Below are 16,961 nucleotides of genomic sequence, written 5' to 3' on the forward strand. Positions count from 1 at the left end.
AAACAGTCTGTTCCCTTTTTCTCTATAATCTTAGTTGATTGGGCACCTACTGTGCCTCCAAACGACACCGCAACCCCCCCCCCCGTCCATACACAGACGCACACACCGCAAAGCAAGAAACAAATGACACACTGTCTCTATGCAGAAGCAGCTTGACACTCACACGAAGTGATTGGAATTGTTTGTGCCAAAGAGGGAGGATGGTATGCAGAAGCCGAACTGTGGCCAGGTGGTTGCTCTGTTTTTTTTTGTTTTTTTTTTTACATGCTCTTTTTGGGATTTGCTAGAGGGCAGAAACAAAATTGCTTGCAAGGAATATCTGATGGATTAAAAGAGTAGGAGTGGATGTTTCAGGATTAGGATTAAAGGGTATGATGAAGTCATTGGAGGATTCCCCTACAGTCTGTGCAGGTTGGACTAGTTTTTAGCTTTTATCCTAGGAAATGTGAGTCAGGCTGTGCTTCTCTCTTTTTGGGGGGAGAGGGGCAGTTACTGTTAAGTTTGTTTCTCCCGGATCCTTTCTGCAGCACCTCCCTGCATCATTTGCATACCTATGTTGTTGGCATGCCCCCTGGTGTCCTTGGAGCCTAACACCCCCCCCCCCCCCCGACACACACACACACACACACACACCACACACACACCTGACAGGCGTCACGTCTCTGCCTTGGTCTCCATCCACATGGATTAGAGTTAGTTTAACCAGAAGAAAAGTGCTCCTTGAAAACCAGCCTGTTCAGGTTTCATACATTCGGCTGTTGAAAGAAATCATAGTAGACATAAACCATGAGCAGCTACAAAGACTGAAAATATGCATGTGCTATATAAATAAGTCCGTAATGTTTGACTTTTTGGAAGTCACTTTGTCTAGTAGAGAGTTACAGCAGACCTCTACAGAAACATTATCTGCTGGTTAGCTTAACCTAATGGAAGGAAATGGCTAGAAAGAAAAGGTAATTTGAGTTTAAATTTGATTAAATTTTTAATTTCACACATTTCAGTACATTTGAAAATATTGACGTTAATTTATAGTGGCAATTCAGTTCAATAACTTCAACTCTTTCATAGAGCACACATGTTTAGTTGTTATTTCTGTAAATTATGATGATTATGGCAGAGACAGTATCAGAAACATCTTATCTGGGCTAACGTGAAAGAGTATTGAACTGTTGCTCAGTGGTTCAAAAAGTAAATTGGGCTCGATTGGGCACCCAGCCACACTGTCAAAGGTACCAAAACATGCTTTAATGACCATGGTGTCACTGTCCTGGATTGGCCAGAAAACTGGTCTGACCTGAGTAATTACTTTTTTTTTTTTTAAAGATATTTTTTCCGCACTAGTGGCCTTTATTTTCCATTTTTGACAGTGGGTAGACAGGAAAGAGGGGTAGAGAGAGGGGGAGACATTCGGTAAATGTTGCCGGGTCCGGGACTCGAACCCAGGACAGCCACCATTCGAGGACTGTAGCCTCTGTATATGGTTGCATGCTTTCGCCATAGATGCAGTGGACTATCGAAGGGATGTATTCTAGGGTTATGACTTGGTCAGTGTTAAGAAACACACAGCAGCGTATGTGGGAAATGTGAAACATTTGTTTAGTAAGCTGTTTCTTGCACTTGAAACCGATCCTTCTCTCTTTGGGTTGGGGTGAATGGGAGATTTCCGGCACAAGTAAAAATATTACTTGGTTCTGAGGTTAATGATTTATGTTTTCAGTCAGCAATCAACATACTAACTGGACATAACACCCTCCATGTCTGTGTTATTCTTACACCACGTCTTTTCTCTGTGTCGGTTTGTCTTTAACTCGCTTTGGGTTAAATGCTGATGCTGGTCTGTGTCCTAAGGGAACATGGTTTAGCAACTCAGCACTTTTGTGTGTTAGGACATGAGTACTTCTTGTAGTTGTTGCTAATCACAAGTTTAAAACATTTATTTTTCCATTTCCCTCCCATGTTACAGGGTTGGTGTGGATCCAGATCAAGACCTACAGCCCTCTGGAGACAGCTTCCAAGTCCTCCAGGGGGTGAGAAGCTCACCCAGATTCACTTTTCTGAATCTGTTCCAGTTCTGCTGTTTTGTAGTCTATGTTGTTTAAAGTCAGTTTAACTGAGTACATGGAAATATAGTATCAAAAGGTACATTGTGTGGTGGCTGTGGTGTTACATATGCTTTTAGGACATGTCCGTACAAGTTAATCTGTTATATCGACTCTTGTCCAACCTGTTAGGAGAATGTCTCACAGGTTCCTTCGGTGGCCTGTAAAACATCATGATTTCAGTAATTACACTAGTTATTGTGATCTTATGTCCTAAACCTAAACATAACATTTTCCCAGCTACAGTAATGCCAAATGTGGTTCACATGCCAATGACTGTAAAGTTCTGATTGAAAAATACACAGATTGGGTATAACATTATGGTCACTGATGGGTAAAGTGAATAATCATTACATGTATTCGGCAGTGAGCTTATGAGAAGCAAGAGATATAGACAAGTTTAAGGATTTTGGCATCAGGGGCCAAATTGTGATTTCCAGATGACAGGGTCAGAGCCTCTTCAAAACTAAAGCTCTCATGGGATGTTCCTGCTCTGGAACTATTAAAAGTGCTCTAAGGAAGGAAGAGTGATTAACCAGCGAGCGAATCATGCCAGGCCAAGGCTCATTGATACACCTGTGGTGTGACCCAACAGAGGAGATCATAAGGCTCAAATTGCTGAAGAAGATGATTTTTGTTCTGAGAAAAGGTCAGAATACACAGGGTGTAGCAGTTTGTTGTGTGTGGACCTGTATAGCCGGAGATCATTTAGGGCACGCTTGCTGACCCCTGTCCACCTCTGAAAGCAACAACAATGGCGACACGAGCAGCGGAACTACAGGCCAGACCAATGGAAGAAGGTGGCCTGATCTGATGAATCAAACTTGTTAAACACATAGATGATTGGTTGCTTGTATGTCTCTTACCTGGGGAGCCAGGCACCAGGATGCACTATTGGAAGAAGGCAAGCTAGCAGAGATGGTAAGATGCTTTGGATATTGTTCTGCTGAGAAACCTCAGGTTCTGTCATCCGTGTGGATGTTGCTTTGACACACACAACCTATCAAAGCATAGTGAAAGATCACATCCACACCAGACGGCTGTGCCGCTTTCTGCCACAGAGCAAAAATATGCAGCAGTGGTTTGAGGACCAAAGCAACGAGTTTGATGTGTTGATATCTCTTGGACAACTTGTTTCATGGAGATACCGCCTCATAATACACAGATCGGCTGCTAACATGTTGTGCCTGACACATCACACAGCCTTAGTGATCTAGTGGAGTCCATGCCTCAATGGGTTGGGGCTGTTTTGGCAAGATAAAGGGCGCAAACGCATTATTGGGCCTGTGGGTCCTATTGTTTTGTCGTATCTGTGTATTTTGATGGACTCTATTAGTTATTGTGATGCCACAAAATGCAAGGGTTCCCATTCAGTTAGTTGACAAATGTTTAGTTTAAAACAATATAAATGTTCATCATGTGAACGTTTGGGAAAAAACATTTTCCATTAAATCTCTTCATTACCCAGGTCTGATGCATGCTGCATGCAGATTAAAAAGGTCAAAAGCCAAGAATACATGTAACTGATTTACATTAGATTTGTAAGCCTTCACTATAGCAAATGTAAACCAATCTCTGGTGCTGTTGTCTGACTGCATTCACTGTGAGATGACACAAAATGTATTTATTATTTCAATCATGTGTTTTTTCCAGGATGGCCCCCAGGATGAAGGCCAAAGTAAAACCAAACAGGAGAGTGCTTGGCTCTTCAGGCTCTGGTATACATTTGACCACAAGTATCCTTTTTGTGTTCTGCTTTGGTATGAATCCTTTGTGATTGAATTACAAGGTAAATATCTGTCTGATCTAGCAGCAGGTCGGGATTGGTGTCTGGTGCCCATTTTCTAAGTAAACTGGTTCATCCTGAATTAGATAAGTTGACATAATATTATGAAATGTTTGCATTTTCCTTCTGCTCACCTTCAACAACAGACTCAAGGTGATACGTTTAGAGGCTCATCCTCTCATTTCCTCCACCCTTCCCATCCCTGTAAAACAATTGTCTCCACAGGTGGTTGATTGTTTCTGCCTTTTAGTGGGACAGCTGTGTTTTCCAAAGGGGAAAAACTCTCCCCCTGGTGTTGCACGCTATTTGGAGCCAAAGCAAAGCAATGGTAGATTTGGCTTATTTTGCAGGCCTGACCCACATATCTGACACAACGTGTGGTTTCTCCTCTGTGCAACTGGCCGCTGGTTTAAATAACAGAGTGTGATGTATAGGACCATCTGCTTTCAGTCCCCATAATCACCTGACTATTTGAAGCCAGAGTCCAACACAGCTTTACTGGTTACAAACAAGAGGCAGAAGAAACCTCTCTGTACATTAAAGAATCCAGATCAAATGTAAACGCCACAAATATCCTACCGATACACGTCCTCTAAAATACAGTTTTGATTTGCATTTCAGCTGTTTTGTAATGTTTTCAGTTGTGATATGTCGTTAAAACCTTGCATAAATCTTGGGTCCCCAGTTTAAGTTCAGGCTTTATGGATATTTCTGTATAGTTTTAGATGCATGTGTTTTATTAAAAGCTAGTAGTTATTTATGTTTTCAGCATATTACCCTTAATGAATTCCCAGTTACCTTAAGCCCATTTTGACACACAGTGGCCCACCTCTCACCTCCACTCTACCCAGCTACTGTGGACCACTGGCAAGCTGTCTGACCACTCCCCGGGCATATGAAGTGAGTATTTGTAATAGATTCAGATTTTTACTGTGGAAAAAAATCTAAGCTTTATATTTGAATACTTTCTTGTAAATGTCTGTTAAATATGTGCTGTTGAAACACCAATATTGCTATTTATGTGAAGTTGGCAGACATTTTATATAATATTGAATGGAAAAATACTATATTTGGGGCATTTAGAGGCATTTTGACATTTTACTTTTACAATTTTCTACCAAAAGTAGAATTAATGAGTTTTCCAGGCAAATCAGATAGATATGTTATTTTTCTGAAAGGCTGTGTTAGTTTATGTCAGATGTAATGGGATTCGCACCTTTGGTAAAGTCCTTCCATAAAGGTTTTAGGGATCATCAAGATGTCTGTAATGCCTTAGTTGTTCTGGCATCCAAACACGGCATTTAAACTCTATCCAGTTTGACAGATGTCCACGACTTTCCTTCATATGTATTCTTGAATTTCTTTAGATGATGTGCTGTTTTTTCAGATCGTTTAGCCTACTTCATGTTGTCAGACTGGTACATTTTCTTTTATAAAACAAAGGAAATCTTGATTCTACAAGTCTGGCAGTTATGAGATCTGGGTGTGGCTTGAACTTGGCTCCTTTAAAAAATGTGATTGATCACAGTTGATTTAAAATGGGGCAACTACTTTTTCACATATGGCTAGATTGAGTTGCTTTTTTCCCTCAATAAATGAAATCATTAAATGAAAACTGCATTTTGTATTTACCCAGTTATCTTTGTCTACTATTGAACTTCAAGTATGGCAAACAAAAGGAAGCTAAAACTGCAAATACTTTTTTACAGCACTATATATAAGTGGCAATATGCAGAGCAGCCACGATTATCAGACAAAACTATATTCAACCTATGATCAACTAAAAGACATGCCAATCAATGACCTTTTTATAAATTTTATTTGCAGTTTAAAGAATGTAGCCAAGTTTGAGAGTATTTGGTTTATGTCTTAAAATAGGGTTTTTTCATATGTAATTAGTTCATTCTGTTGCTGTATTGCAAGGCTATTAAAACAGCCAAACCAATGTTACAAACTGTCCACAGACTGTGCCTGAAGAAGGCGGTCTGAACATCCCTGAATACTGAAACTTTTTTCTTTCCTTCTCAGACTGTTCTGCCAGTAAACACACAAAGAACTGAGGCCTTCAGCAACATTTAAAATGCAGGGCTGTATTCTGTTGGCACAAAAGACGCTTTTCAGCTCCAGTTCAATGATGACCAGTGTTCTGACAGACATTGCCCACTGATATTTAAAACACAAAAATATGCACCAAAGCTTTGGTCATGCAGATTTCACTTTCATAATGGCTCCTTTTTATTCTACGTAAAATACTATACATGATGGGATTTTTTTTTTAACTAAACGTTACCCATTCCAAATTAGACTCCTGTATATCAAATTGCATTGTGTGTAAGATGGTTTTGGTAATTTTCAGTCAAAACTGATGCCAGTAAAAATGTTCTTCCTGCAGTCTGGAAGCTGCAGCCTGACAGGTCCAACGTGATTTTAGGGAGCTGTCCGTGTAATCAGGGCGCATCAGAGCCTGTGTCTTACTACGTGGGGAGAGCCCGGATTAAATAAAGCTCATTGCCTGGTTTCTCTTTAGTTATGGATATTATGAAATGCCTCTTAGCTGAAACTGACCTTAGACCTACAGACCTTAGAATACTGCTGCAGTTCATAATGCCTCTATAGCTGGATACCTTAAACATTTTTGCTCTTCTATTTTAGTCTTAGATGTAGAAATTACAAACTGATGTGGGGGAACAAATTGAAAATCTATTAATCTGCCTTTTAACACGCCCTGCTTTCACCCAAGTAAAGACTATAATCTTTACAACTGGGTCAGTTGTAACAGTTTCCTGTTCTAAAAAGATCAATTTTGTTGACATTTACTGCTCAAATGGAACTGAATTGAGCATTTGTTTAGCCCTGTTTTCAGCCTGATGTTAACCCTCTTTGCGCTCACGTGGTCGCTGCAGCAAGAGGGGCATGCAGGATCTGGGATGGCTGTGTGTTTCCAGCTTATTTCAAGTGGGCTTTTGTTAAACTATTGAAGTACACAACCGATTTTAATGGATTAATTGACAAATGTATCGTCTTTCTCCTTCAAATATAGTTCTCAGAGATGCATGGTTATGTAACTTTTTGTTGTATCCAGTGAGCTGAATAATCCTTTCATTGACCCTGCATTGACTGCTGTCCACACCCCACGCCCCATCCCACTTGGACATGGGTTAGCTATTGAATTCCAGCTACTCACTCAGAGCTATGAGAAGTCCATGTTGTTCAGCTGTTTATTTATTCAGAATGCAACATGTGTTTTCTTACTGATTTAGGGGTGCTTGTGAATCAGATTTAATCTGTGCCTGTTAGTTGGAGCGTATACATGTGATTCAAAGCATCCTGTGGTTTCCTGTTTTATTTTACCACACTGGTTGCTGCAAAACTGATGACTAAATGAAAGCTTTTCATCTCTGTCTTCTAGTTACCCTTACATGTATTTACACTGTTGATGTCTGTTCATCTTTTCACATCTCATGTGCCCACTGTGATCTGTCCCCTTATGTTTCACTCTGGGTTTTGATTTCAGAACGACGAGCAGCTAAGAGACCCCAACACTGACTTGATCCACAATGACGCTGACCTGACCTTCACGTTTGGTGACGCCGCCATCACAACCAACGGGGCGTCCACCAGCAGGACGGATGCGGCCAGGGGGTTGGGCTGGAGTGCAAATGGAAAACGAATTGGCAGCACGTCAGAGGAGGCCCTGGAGCGGGAGCTGGACTCTCGCGAACAGGAGCTACTGAGCAGAGGCACGCGCCTGGTTTTCCCCATGGAGGATCACGTCTGACCCTGCCTGCCTGCCTGCCCACACGGCCTGCCTGAATTGCCACCCTTCCCTGCCCTGAAACCAAGATCATTTTACCATCAGCTCTCTCCACTTCCATGCAGGCAGAGTGCCCAGCCCTTCAGAGATAAGACAGATCAAATACATGGAGGCCGACAGGAGGGAAAGGTTTATTGTGACCTTTGGTTCCCTCATATCCAGGGAGCAGAGCATTTCATCCTCATTAGATAAGGAGATTTATTTCAAAGAAGACAATACCCCAGTCGTATAGAGGAAAGAAATCTTGACGCTGCTTCACAACTGAAGAGTTCAAAGCCTCTTATGGCAGGACATGTCAATATTGTATACTCATGCAAAACTAGCTGCATGTGCAAACATGCAATAAAACATACTGATTTCGCTGAAGGGGAAAATAGGTCTCAAAACGGGTCTCATTGAGTGATGTGACCAGTTTGTCTTCATCGTACACTCGTAGGCATTAACAAACCACACAAAGATTTTGTTCTGAGATAAATGACTACCTGTAGACATTTACCCCTAAAACCACAGTTTCTGGTAGGTGTGTAAAACATCTACTGCTGAGGAAATAAGGGGACAGTAAAAGTGTTACCTTCTCAGCCACTTCAACTCCACATGGTTTAATACAATCATGTAAACAACTACAGTGCTGGGCTTTGTTTTTCTTAGGTTGAACTGCACATAAAGGCCAATTACACTAAGTTACAAATAGTATGTGGATATCATCTCTTTCAGTTGACCTGGATCTTGTTCTTTAAGTTGTCATGAGACACAGTTTAGAACCCCTGATGTCTCTAAATTTGATTTAGGAATAAAAAATGGGCATGAGGATTTGTACTGTAACATGGTTAAAGACCAGTTTATACAGTGAAGTAAAAAGCTGGCCATTGTAGCATTACACCTCAATTTTGTCCATTGATCTTCTGAATTTTTGAAACACCTCTTACAATCTCTACACGGTGGATAGTAGAAGTTCTAAGAGTTAAAGGTTTTTATTTATAGGAAGTAAAATTATTAATTTCAGTTTGGCTTTTAAGTTGGACCTTGTTACCATTGATGCAGTGCTAACATTACTGTAAATACAAATGTTTCTTTACTTTTCTCACTTTAAGACCAAAAATCTGTAGCGAAAAATACCTTGAAACTACATGGTCACTAACAGAGGTTTGGCACGTAGGCCTAATATCCATAAAACATTGACTTTTCATATTTATCAGAACGATTTATTTGACCTCCAGGAGCAGGGAAGAGTTAGCATGGTTAGCGTAGGAAGCATCTGAAAAGTTCAATAATTAACATGTAGGTAATTGTTTCAGTTATTCAAAAATATAGACTTGGTTTTTAACCAGGTATTGTTTTCAGTAAATGTCTTTTGGTACAGCACATTTTACTGCAGTTTTACCCTACATCCTAGCTTAAAGTGGGTATATTCAGTTAGCTTATGTAACATGCAAATCCATAATAAACACAAAACATATTCTTTCTTATATAAACATGGCTGTTTTGAAGTAAAAAAATATTTATTTGGGGGTGTAGGTTTCATTTGGAGAATTTTTAACCAGTCCATTAAACCTCTGTGAAGGAATATGTCAGTCAGTCATTTTCTACCGCTTATTCCATAGTGGGTCGCGGGGAAGCTGGTGCCTATCTCCAGCAGTCTATGGGCGAGAGGCGGGGTACACCCTGGACAGGTCGCCAGTCCATCGCAGGGCAACACACAAACAACCATTCACACACTCATTCATACCCCTAAGGGCAATTTAGAGTGACCAATTAACCTAACAGGCATGTCTTTGGACTGTGGGAGGAAGCCGGAATACCCGGTGAGAACCCACGCATGCACAGGAAGAACATGCAAACTCCATGCAGAAAGACCCCCGGCCGGGAATCGAACCCAGGACCTTCATGCTGCAAGGCAACAGTGCTACCAACTGTGCCACCGTGAAAATTATTTTTCAAAGTACACATTTTAAAATCCCTTCATAAATACTTGGAGGGGATTTTTGTTACCAGTCAGCTGAAACAAAACTAGCGGTCTCTCTTTGTTTTCTTTAGGCTTTGCTAACCCTGCTAACTTGAGGAGCTGTACACATATTGGGAAAAAGGGGAAAAAAAGAGGAGGGAGGCAGGGCGGGTGTTGAAAGTCTAAAATAAATCTTGAAAATAGTAAATGTCAAAAAGTTGATTTTCAATTAATATTTTTATGCTAACCAGATTTTTCCAAGAAAATTTGCTAATCTTTTGTTAACCAAGACATGTCTAATGAAATGGAACCAAATAATGTTCTTTATGGCAAACCAGAATAATAATGTTTGTCAAGTAAATCCATATAAATTTAGCTCAATGGCTCAGTTGTTGCCCAGCTTTACATCATTGTTGTAATGTCAATAAGATAAAGGATTTAAACTCAAAAGCAGCATAGAAATAGTCTTTTTAGAAAATGTAGAAATTCAGTTTTTCACTCTTAATTTTTCATCTCAGAGCTCCTTTATATTATCCTAGCTTATATATTAATCATGATTATGGTATCGGTTTGCTTTGGCGATTGAAGACTTCCTCCTGCGCATCTGTACAAGGAACAAAAAAAATGTGTTAATTAATGCACTCTTGGCACTTTATGGCCAGCAGAGGAGCTGGAGGAAGCATATTTGTTTTCATTCTTATGCCTATGATAACCAGACTGCTTCCTGTTTTATATTCACCACATAGCCCCGTGGAGCCCTTTAAATACACCAACAACAACAAATAGCTGCCGCATTTATGCATGAGTACATGGGGGTAGGTGTGAAAGACATGACTGTTGGAGCAAAATCTGTGGCTTTTTACATGAGGGACAGTCTCGAGCAAGTTTTATGCATTGTCAGGGACCTTCAGGAGGAAATGAATCTAGTAGAGTAAGCTGTTGCCAGGCTGTATATAGAGCAGGCCATTTAAACTCAGCTGGAAGGAGAAGTGCTGTGAAGCAGACTAATGGCAGCCTTGACAGTGTGGTGAAATGTGCAAATGGGAATGCTTGTATATACAATTTAAATAATCACCTGTTCATTATTAGTAAACATTGGTAATGCTTATACTGTCTCTGAAAAAGTGAGAAAAAGACCTTGTGTATAAAATTAATCTATTTCCAGAAAATGAAACCAGGCAACAAAGATGTTATGGTGTCCTTGTTGAAATTTTCCCTTTCAGTTTCTGCTTTATTTAAAGAACAATTCACAGAACAGGAACTTACATAGACTGACAAATGTAGTGTTTTTCCCAAAGATGTGTGAGCACGTAATAAATGGAAGCTTCACAGACAACTAAAACCATCAAGACCAGCAAACGGCAAGCACTTTATGGCAAGCAGAGGACACTTGCAAGACTTTTCGCTAACCTTACACGTGCACTCTCCCCCCACTGCTGTGTTGTCACTTGTCCCGTCGTCTATATTTAAATGTTCTCTGGACCTAAGAAATATGAGATGTAGCTAAATTGTCAGTATGTGCACCTGTTGTTCTCAGAAGCGGCTGGAAGCCAGGCTGTTTGTGCCATGGTCTGCATGTCAACGTATTAATAAAACATCCTGAAATCCTGGGTCAGCCAGCAGTGTGCTCCACTTAACTCTTTAAAGAAGTGTTTAATGAAATTCACCATAGTGGCAGTGCTATATGTACTTTTTGCTAATCTTCCCCTTGCTTGCCTTGAGCTTGGAAAAAATTATCATGCAGAAAAATATTAGTCACATTCTAGAATGGGAGGTAATAATGATAAACAGATTTGTTGCAAATTGTCTTACTGAAAACTGTACTGTTGTTTCAATCCTTAAAACAATGTCCTTAAACTTGTGTCTAATGCTTACTTTATAAACCAGTGTGTGTGAAATGTACAGTGCTTTCCAAAAGTATTCATGCCACATGCAAAACATGGTTCAAACCTGTAGAAAAGGTTGCTGTGGTCAGATGAGACTTAAATTGTGGAGGTAGCACCATGTTTTGGGGAATCCTTTTCTTTAGCGGGGACATGGAAGCTGGTTGGAGATGATGGGGAAATGGATGGAGCTGAAGCGAAGGTAATTCTGGAAGAAAACCTGTCCTCCTTGCAGGACAATGACCCTAAATATACAGCTAGAGCTACAATTGATTGGTTTTTGGACCAAAGCATATTGAAAGCCCAGTGAGAGTGCATACCTAAACCATATTAAAAATCTGTGGCAAGACTTTGAGAACTTGAGCTATTTTACAAAGAGAAATGGGCAAAAAAATTCTGTCAAATGTGCAAAGTTGGGAGAGACATACCCCAACAGTGCTCCAATGGAAATGGCTTTGAAAGGTAGATCTACAAAGTATTGACTTGGTGACAGACTGCATGGCACAATTTTTAGATTTTGTTAATCTGTATATCCCTAAATAAAATCCTGTGCAACCAACCTTCTAAAGTCACATATTCGTGAATCTACCTTTGTTGCAGAGGTTAATTAAGAGAACATTAGTGAACCAACAAGGTACGCACTACTGATCAGAGATGTAGCCTTACGTGCGAAATGCTATGTGTGCTGGAAAACTAACACAGCCCCTCAACCTGAACACACCGTTGCCAGGGTGAAACATGGTAGTGGCTGCATCATGTGATGGGGATGTTTTTCTTTAGAAGTGATAGTGAAGCTGGCCAGAGTTGATGTGAGTTCAGATTTCTTTGTAAAATTAAAAACTAAATTTTTCTTCCTCTTTAAAATGATGCAACCCTTTGTGTTGGCCTTTTGCATTAAAAGACTTTTGATAACTCTTGCAAGGCACTGTACATTTCACAGCTGCGACTGGCTACTATTTACGCATGTCCTATTTATGAGTCACATGTTTTGTGATTGCTCTTGAAGGCACGTTCCAATTTTATTTTTAAATTGGGGGAACTACTCAAGAGAAACTCAGCTCATATTTCAAAGTGCATTCTTTTTGTTAATCAACTGTATGAATCTAGAAATTATGTATAAGTTGTAACAGACGTTCTTTGAATTTAAATAGACTTGAGGTATTTTCTTCTTTCACACTTCTACAAATATAATAGAACCAACTTCTAAAGTTGAACATGTTGATGCTGGCCAACATTTAAACCCTCAAACACATCCTCAACCACAGGGACGTCACAGTATTTGAGAATGTTTTGGACCATTATGGAATAAAAAATGAAGAGGTCCACCGCTGGAGGACAGAAGCAGGTCTTGATGAATTCTGTGGTTTATTAGATAATTTCACACCCACGTGAAAGATTTGTCAAAGGGGCTCTGCAGCTGTCTGGATTCCAGCGAGGGGCCAGGGGCGGAACATAATCTCCTCAGTCAGGAATTCTTTTCCAGAAAATTACTCTAGTTTCTTCTTTCAGAGCTCTATTAGAAGCATTAGTGAGCCTCTCTCTGTTTAGTATCAGTAGATCAGTAAAGCAGGGGTTGCTGCCATGCTTAGTCACAGGCCGGACGGATAAGTCACACAAGTAAGGGCGAACCTGACGCTGCCACCCTGGATTCATGTCCCGAGAAAGATCCATCTCAGGTTTTTTAGGGCCCTCGGTTGAGCAGGATTTAAGGAGGGATTAGTGCTTCTAAAAGGACAGAGGTCAGCCAAAGTAACGGCAGCACAAACCAGCCCCGTATCTTGTTTTATCCCCCACCCCAGCTTCTCTCCGTCTCCACGGACCCTGCTGGTGTCAAACAGGCAGCGTGGTGAGAAAATAAGCTTCCTTCTCCTCGTTTCAAATCCAACCGTGTCCGATTGGCTGCCCTTTCTCCCTCTCTTTTTTATGTTCTCCTCCCCCTTCCAGTATCACCGTTTCTCCAGTTCATCGACCCAGCTTGGGTGAGGATAAAAACAACCCCAAAGGCACGCTTGAGAGCTCCTAGTGGACTGCATTCCTCCATCCTGTTTTGTTATTCCGCCTTCTGCCCCCCAGTCTTGATTACGAGAACCCTGCAGGGGGGAGAAATAAAAATATTTGAATATTAAAGACACACCTACACAATGAATCAGAAGTAGGAACACCACCAAGACCCCCCATCAGTGCTGCAGGGAGGAGGTGGTGGACCCCTCCCTCCATGCTGATGTATTGCAGGCCTCACAGTGGTGAAGGACCTTGCTTGTAAGAGCTGCTGGTGACAGCGTGGTTGTAACCCCACTGGGAGCTCTACCCCATCGCGGACAGCCGCAAACAATGACTCCCTTCTTGACAGCACAGTGACTCACTGCCAGCCCCCTTCAGCTTTCCATGAGGGGACCCAGCTATGCCAGGGACGCAACAACGAGCCCTCTATGAAGCAGCAGAGCAGTTGGTCGTTAAAGGGGGCAGAGATAATTCAAATTGGGTCACTTTGATTGCTCCTGTAATTCACTTGCACTAGCATTTAGATGGCAATGCTGCAAAATTAGTTTTTTCCCTGTTTTAACTATTTTTTGCAAACACAATAAACTTGAAATCTGACATACAGAGGCTTGCAAAAGTATCCCTACCCCTTGAACTAAACATATTTTTCACAGTACAAAGACAAACCTGGTTTGATTTTATGTGACACAAACAGTCCGACGGTACAAAGTTTTCAGAGTTTTTCACAACATTTGTAAAAAAAAAAACTTTCATGCATCATGATGCCACTGCCACCATGTTTCACCATAGATAGGGGTGGTGTGTTTAGGGTGTTGCTCAGTGTTAGTTTTCCAAACACAAAACATTTTGAATGTACTATAGGCCAAAAAACTCCATTTGATTCTGCTAACCATCTGATCAGAGCACCTTCTTCCTCCTGAGTCCCCTATGTGACTTATGAACTACAAACAGGATACCATATGGCTTTCTTCTCACCCCTTTTCCATAAAGGCCAGATTTCTAGGGTCAATTATTCATGGTTACCCAGTCAATAGATTCTTTCACCTGAGCTGTGGATCTCTGCAGCTCTTCCAGTTACCATAGGCCTCCTGGCTGCTTCTGTTGCTCTCCTTGACCTGTCAGCTTGTCTGGCCATATCTTAGTAGATTTACAGTTATGCAATACTATATCAATTTCCAGATCTCTGTTGGTCTTCATGATGCTTTGTTCACTAATGTTCTCTAACAAACCTCTGAGGCCTCCACAGGAGTGCTGCATTTATACACACTGATGGCCTTTTTTTACTAACTAGGTGACTTCTGAGGGTAACTGGCTGCACTGGGTATCAGTCGAAAGGAGAGTGAAAATATATTTTGGTTTCTAAAATGATTGCCTTCCACTCAGCAATTATGCACAACTTTGTGTTGGTGTATCACAAAAAATTCCAATAAAATATATTGAAGTTTGTGGTTGCAACAGGGCAAAATGTGGAAAGGTCCAATTCTATTTTGCATGGAACTGTAATTCATTAGCAAGTGACAGTGAGTTGACTAAAAGGGAAATCTGATCTAGACAGTGTAATCTGTAACGCAACAATAAGTAATTTATGTTATCTATAACAAGATAAGCAAAGTGCCAATAACTAACTGATACTATTTTCCATGTTGTAAAAATGTGATAAAAATGAACCAATGCAATCAACAGGTGGATCTGAGTCTAACATTTAAATTTGTGGTTAGACTTCACAGTCAAGCAGTGAAAGACCAAAATAAGGCTGCTTTTAAATGCTCTGAGGCTTGACTATCTATGCCAGCAGCATCTCTGTCCTCTTTAATGATCAAACGTGTGTTTTCTGGAGCTCTGGTTTCAGTCTGACTCAGTCAGGTAGAGGTAATGGGTTTTGGCAGAACAGTGCACACTTACCTACTTCCTGTGCTGATGAGAGTGCACACAAAGTCAGAGACTGCAGTCAGCTATCACTGCTGTTTTTGGTGTAATCTCAAACTCGGATTCTAACTTGATCGTTGCATTTTGCATGATCTTACCCCCAGATTTCTGATCCTCATGTGGCTTTCTCCATTGTGTTCTTGTCATACCCCAGCTGCCTCATGACTTCGCTGCAGTAGGCCTCCACCTGACTAATCTGCTCCACGTTCAGCCGCTCCCTCCACGCGTATATCGCCTCCTTAGCGTCCCTGGATGATATAAGAAAGGGTTTGTCCGAGGAGTAGCCCTGTCCGTGCGTCATGTTCAGCGCGAACCTCTCCAGTGCGGGGAAGCTAGAGAGGTTGGAGAAGCGATAGAGCCTCTGCAGCTCCTCCATTGGGTGCAGGACCAGGTCCTCGTAGCGAAGCCTCAGGTAGTTCCTCCTTACCCAAGGAGGAGCGTTTATCACCAGCATCATGTCGCTGAGCCAGTTGTCGCAGATCAGCTCCATGGCGCTGGCCACGTAGCTCTCCGCCCGGTTCATCCTGTTGCTGGGCACCAGCAGCCGCTTGTATTTATCGTTCTGCTTCTTGCTGCGCAGCACCTGGATGCTCTCCCTCACCAGGGCATGTTTGGACTTGAGCCGGGAGTTGTGCACGGCCCTGGGGTCTCTGAAGAGCTGGATGATCTGGAGGTTGATCGCTGGATCTCTCATCAGAGGAACTAGGGTGCTCAGATCCAAAACGCGGACCCCTTTGATCACCATCACCGGATACTTCTTGCACTCCCTCTCCAGCTCCCGCAGCTCCCTCCTCTGGCACTTGGCGCACTGGTCCTCCCTCACCAGCCCGACTTCGTGCCGTTTGTGCGCGTCGCACAGCGGCTCCGAGCAGATCACCTTGTTGTTCTTCCACCCGAATATGAACGATGTGGTGATGTTCTGCGAGCTGGCATAAAGTTTAAGAACGGAGAAGTCACAGCGGTACAAGGAGTTCATCATGTCCCGGACTGCGCCCTGGAGGCTGCCCGCGTCCCCGGGGTACAGGGCCTGCCAGATGTGCCACATGGGCTCGTACAGGTAGAAGACATCTGGGTGCTGGTTGAACAACTCCCCCAGGAACGAGGAGCCGGTCCTCCAGGTAGCGTGCAGGTAGATATGTGTCCGAGACTGGGTCCTGTTTGGCGGATTCTCCACAGCATCACTGCCGTTAGCTTTGAAACCGTTATCCCAGAGGAGCGCCACCGTGTTCTCCAGATCTGGGCATCTGGGCTGTTGCTGCGGCAGTTTGGCATTCTGTGCGGATTTATCCCGGTAATCCAACACGTACGGGATTAGCAGAAGTAGACCTGAATATCCCAGAATCATAATCAAGTACTTCTTATGTAGCCTCCTCTTCATTTCCTTTCGCCGAGACGGTGCTGTAAGCTTGTTTTCACAAGAGTCGGCGGCACAGCGGTCTGTGGAGCTCCGTGGTCGCTACTGTAAAGTTATTCCTCTGTGTTAGTGTGGGTACGCACCATTTCTAAACCG

The 16,961-nt window shown here is 42.0% G+C and overlaps 2 protein-coding genes across 3 annotated transcripts in view; one reads left to right on the forward strand and one right to left on the reverse strand.

Annotated features, from left to right (window-relative positions):
• The window catches only part of slc9a7 (solute carrier family 9 member 7), a 33,113-nt gene extending 24,529 nt beyond the window's left edge, over positions 1-8,584 (forward strand). For both annotated transcript variants that reach the window (XM_047375216.1, XM_047375217.1), the window contains 4 exons: positions 1,964-2,027; positions 3,753-3,835; positions 4,680-4,785; positions 7,400-8,584. In XM_047375216.1, the coding sequence (XP_047231172.1) occupies positions 1,964-2,027; positions 3,753-3,835; positions 4,680-4,785; positions 7,400-7,663 (517 nt within the window). In that variant the 3' untranslated portion in view covers positions 7,664-8,584. The remainder of the gene's footprint in view (positions 1-1,963; positions 2,028-3,752; positions 3,836-4,679; positions 4,786-7,399) is intronic.
• A 2,247-nt stretch (positions 8,585-10,831) lies between these two features.
• Positions 10,832-16,957, reverse strand: chst7 (carbohydrate (N-acetylglucosamine 6-O) sulfotransferase 7). The gene is made up of 2 exons (XM_047374393.1): positions 15,550-16,957; positions 10,832-13,614 (listed from the first exon to the last, which is right to left on the reverse strand). The coding sequence occupies exon 1, from the start codon at positions 16,827-16,829 to the stop codon at positions 15,567-15,569; it is 1,263 nt and encodes a 420-aa protein (XP_047230349.1). The 5' UTR covers positions 16,830-16,957; the 3' UTR covers positions 10,832-13,614; positions 15,550-15,566.
• Between the last annotated feature and the right edge of the window lie 4 nt (positions 16,958-16,961).

Source organism: Girardinichthys multiradiatus, chromosome 9 (genome assembly GCF_021462225.1).
Source record: "Girardinichthys multiradiatus isolate DD_20200921_A chromosome 9, DD_fGirMul_XY1, whole genome shotgun sequence".
In the NCBI taxonomy this organism is placed as follows: Eukaryota; Metazoa; Chordata; class Actinopteri; order Cyprinodontiformes; family Goodeidae; genus Girardinichthys; species Girardinichthys multiradiatus.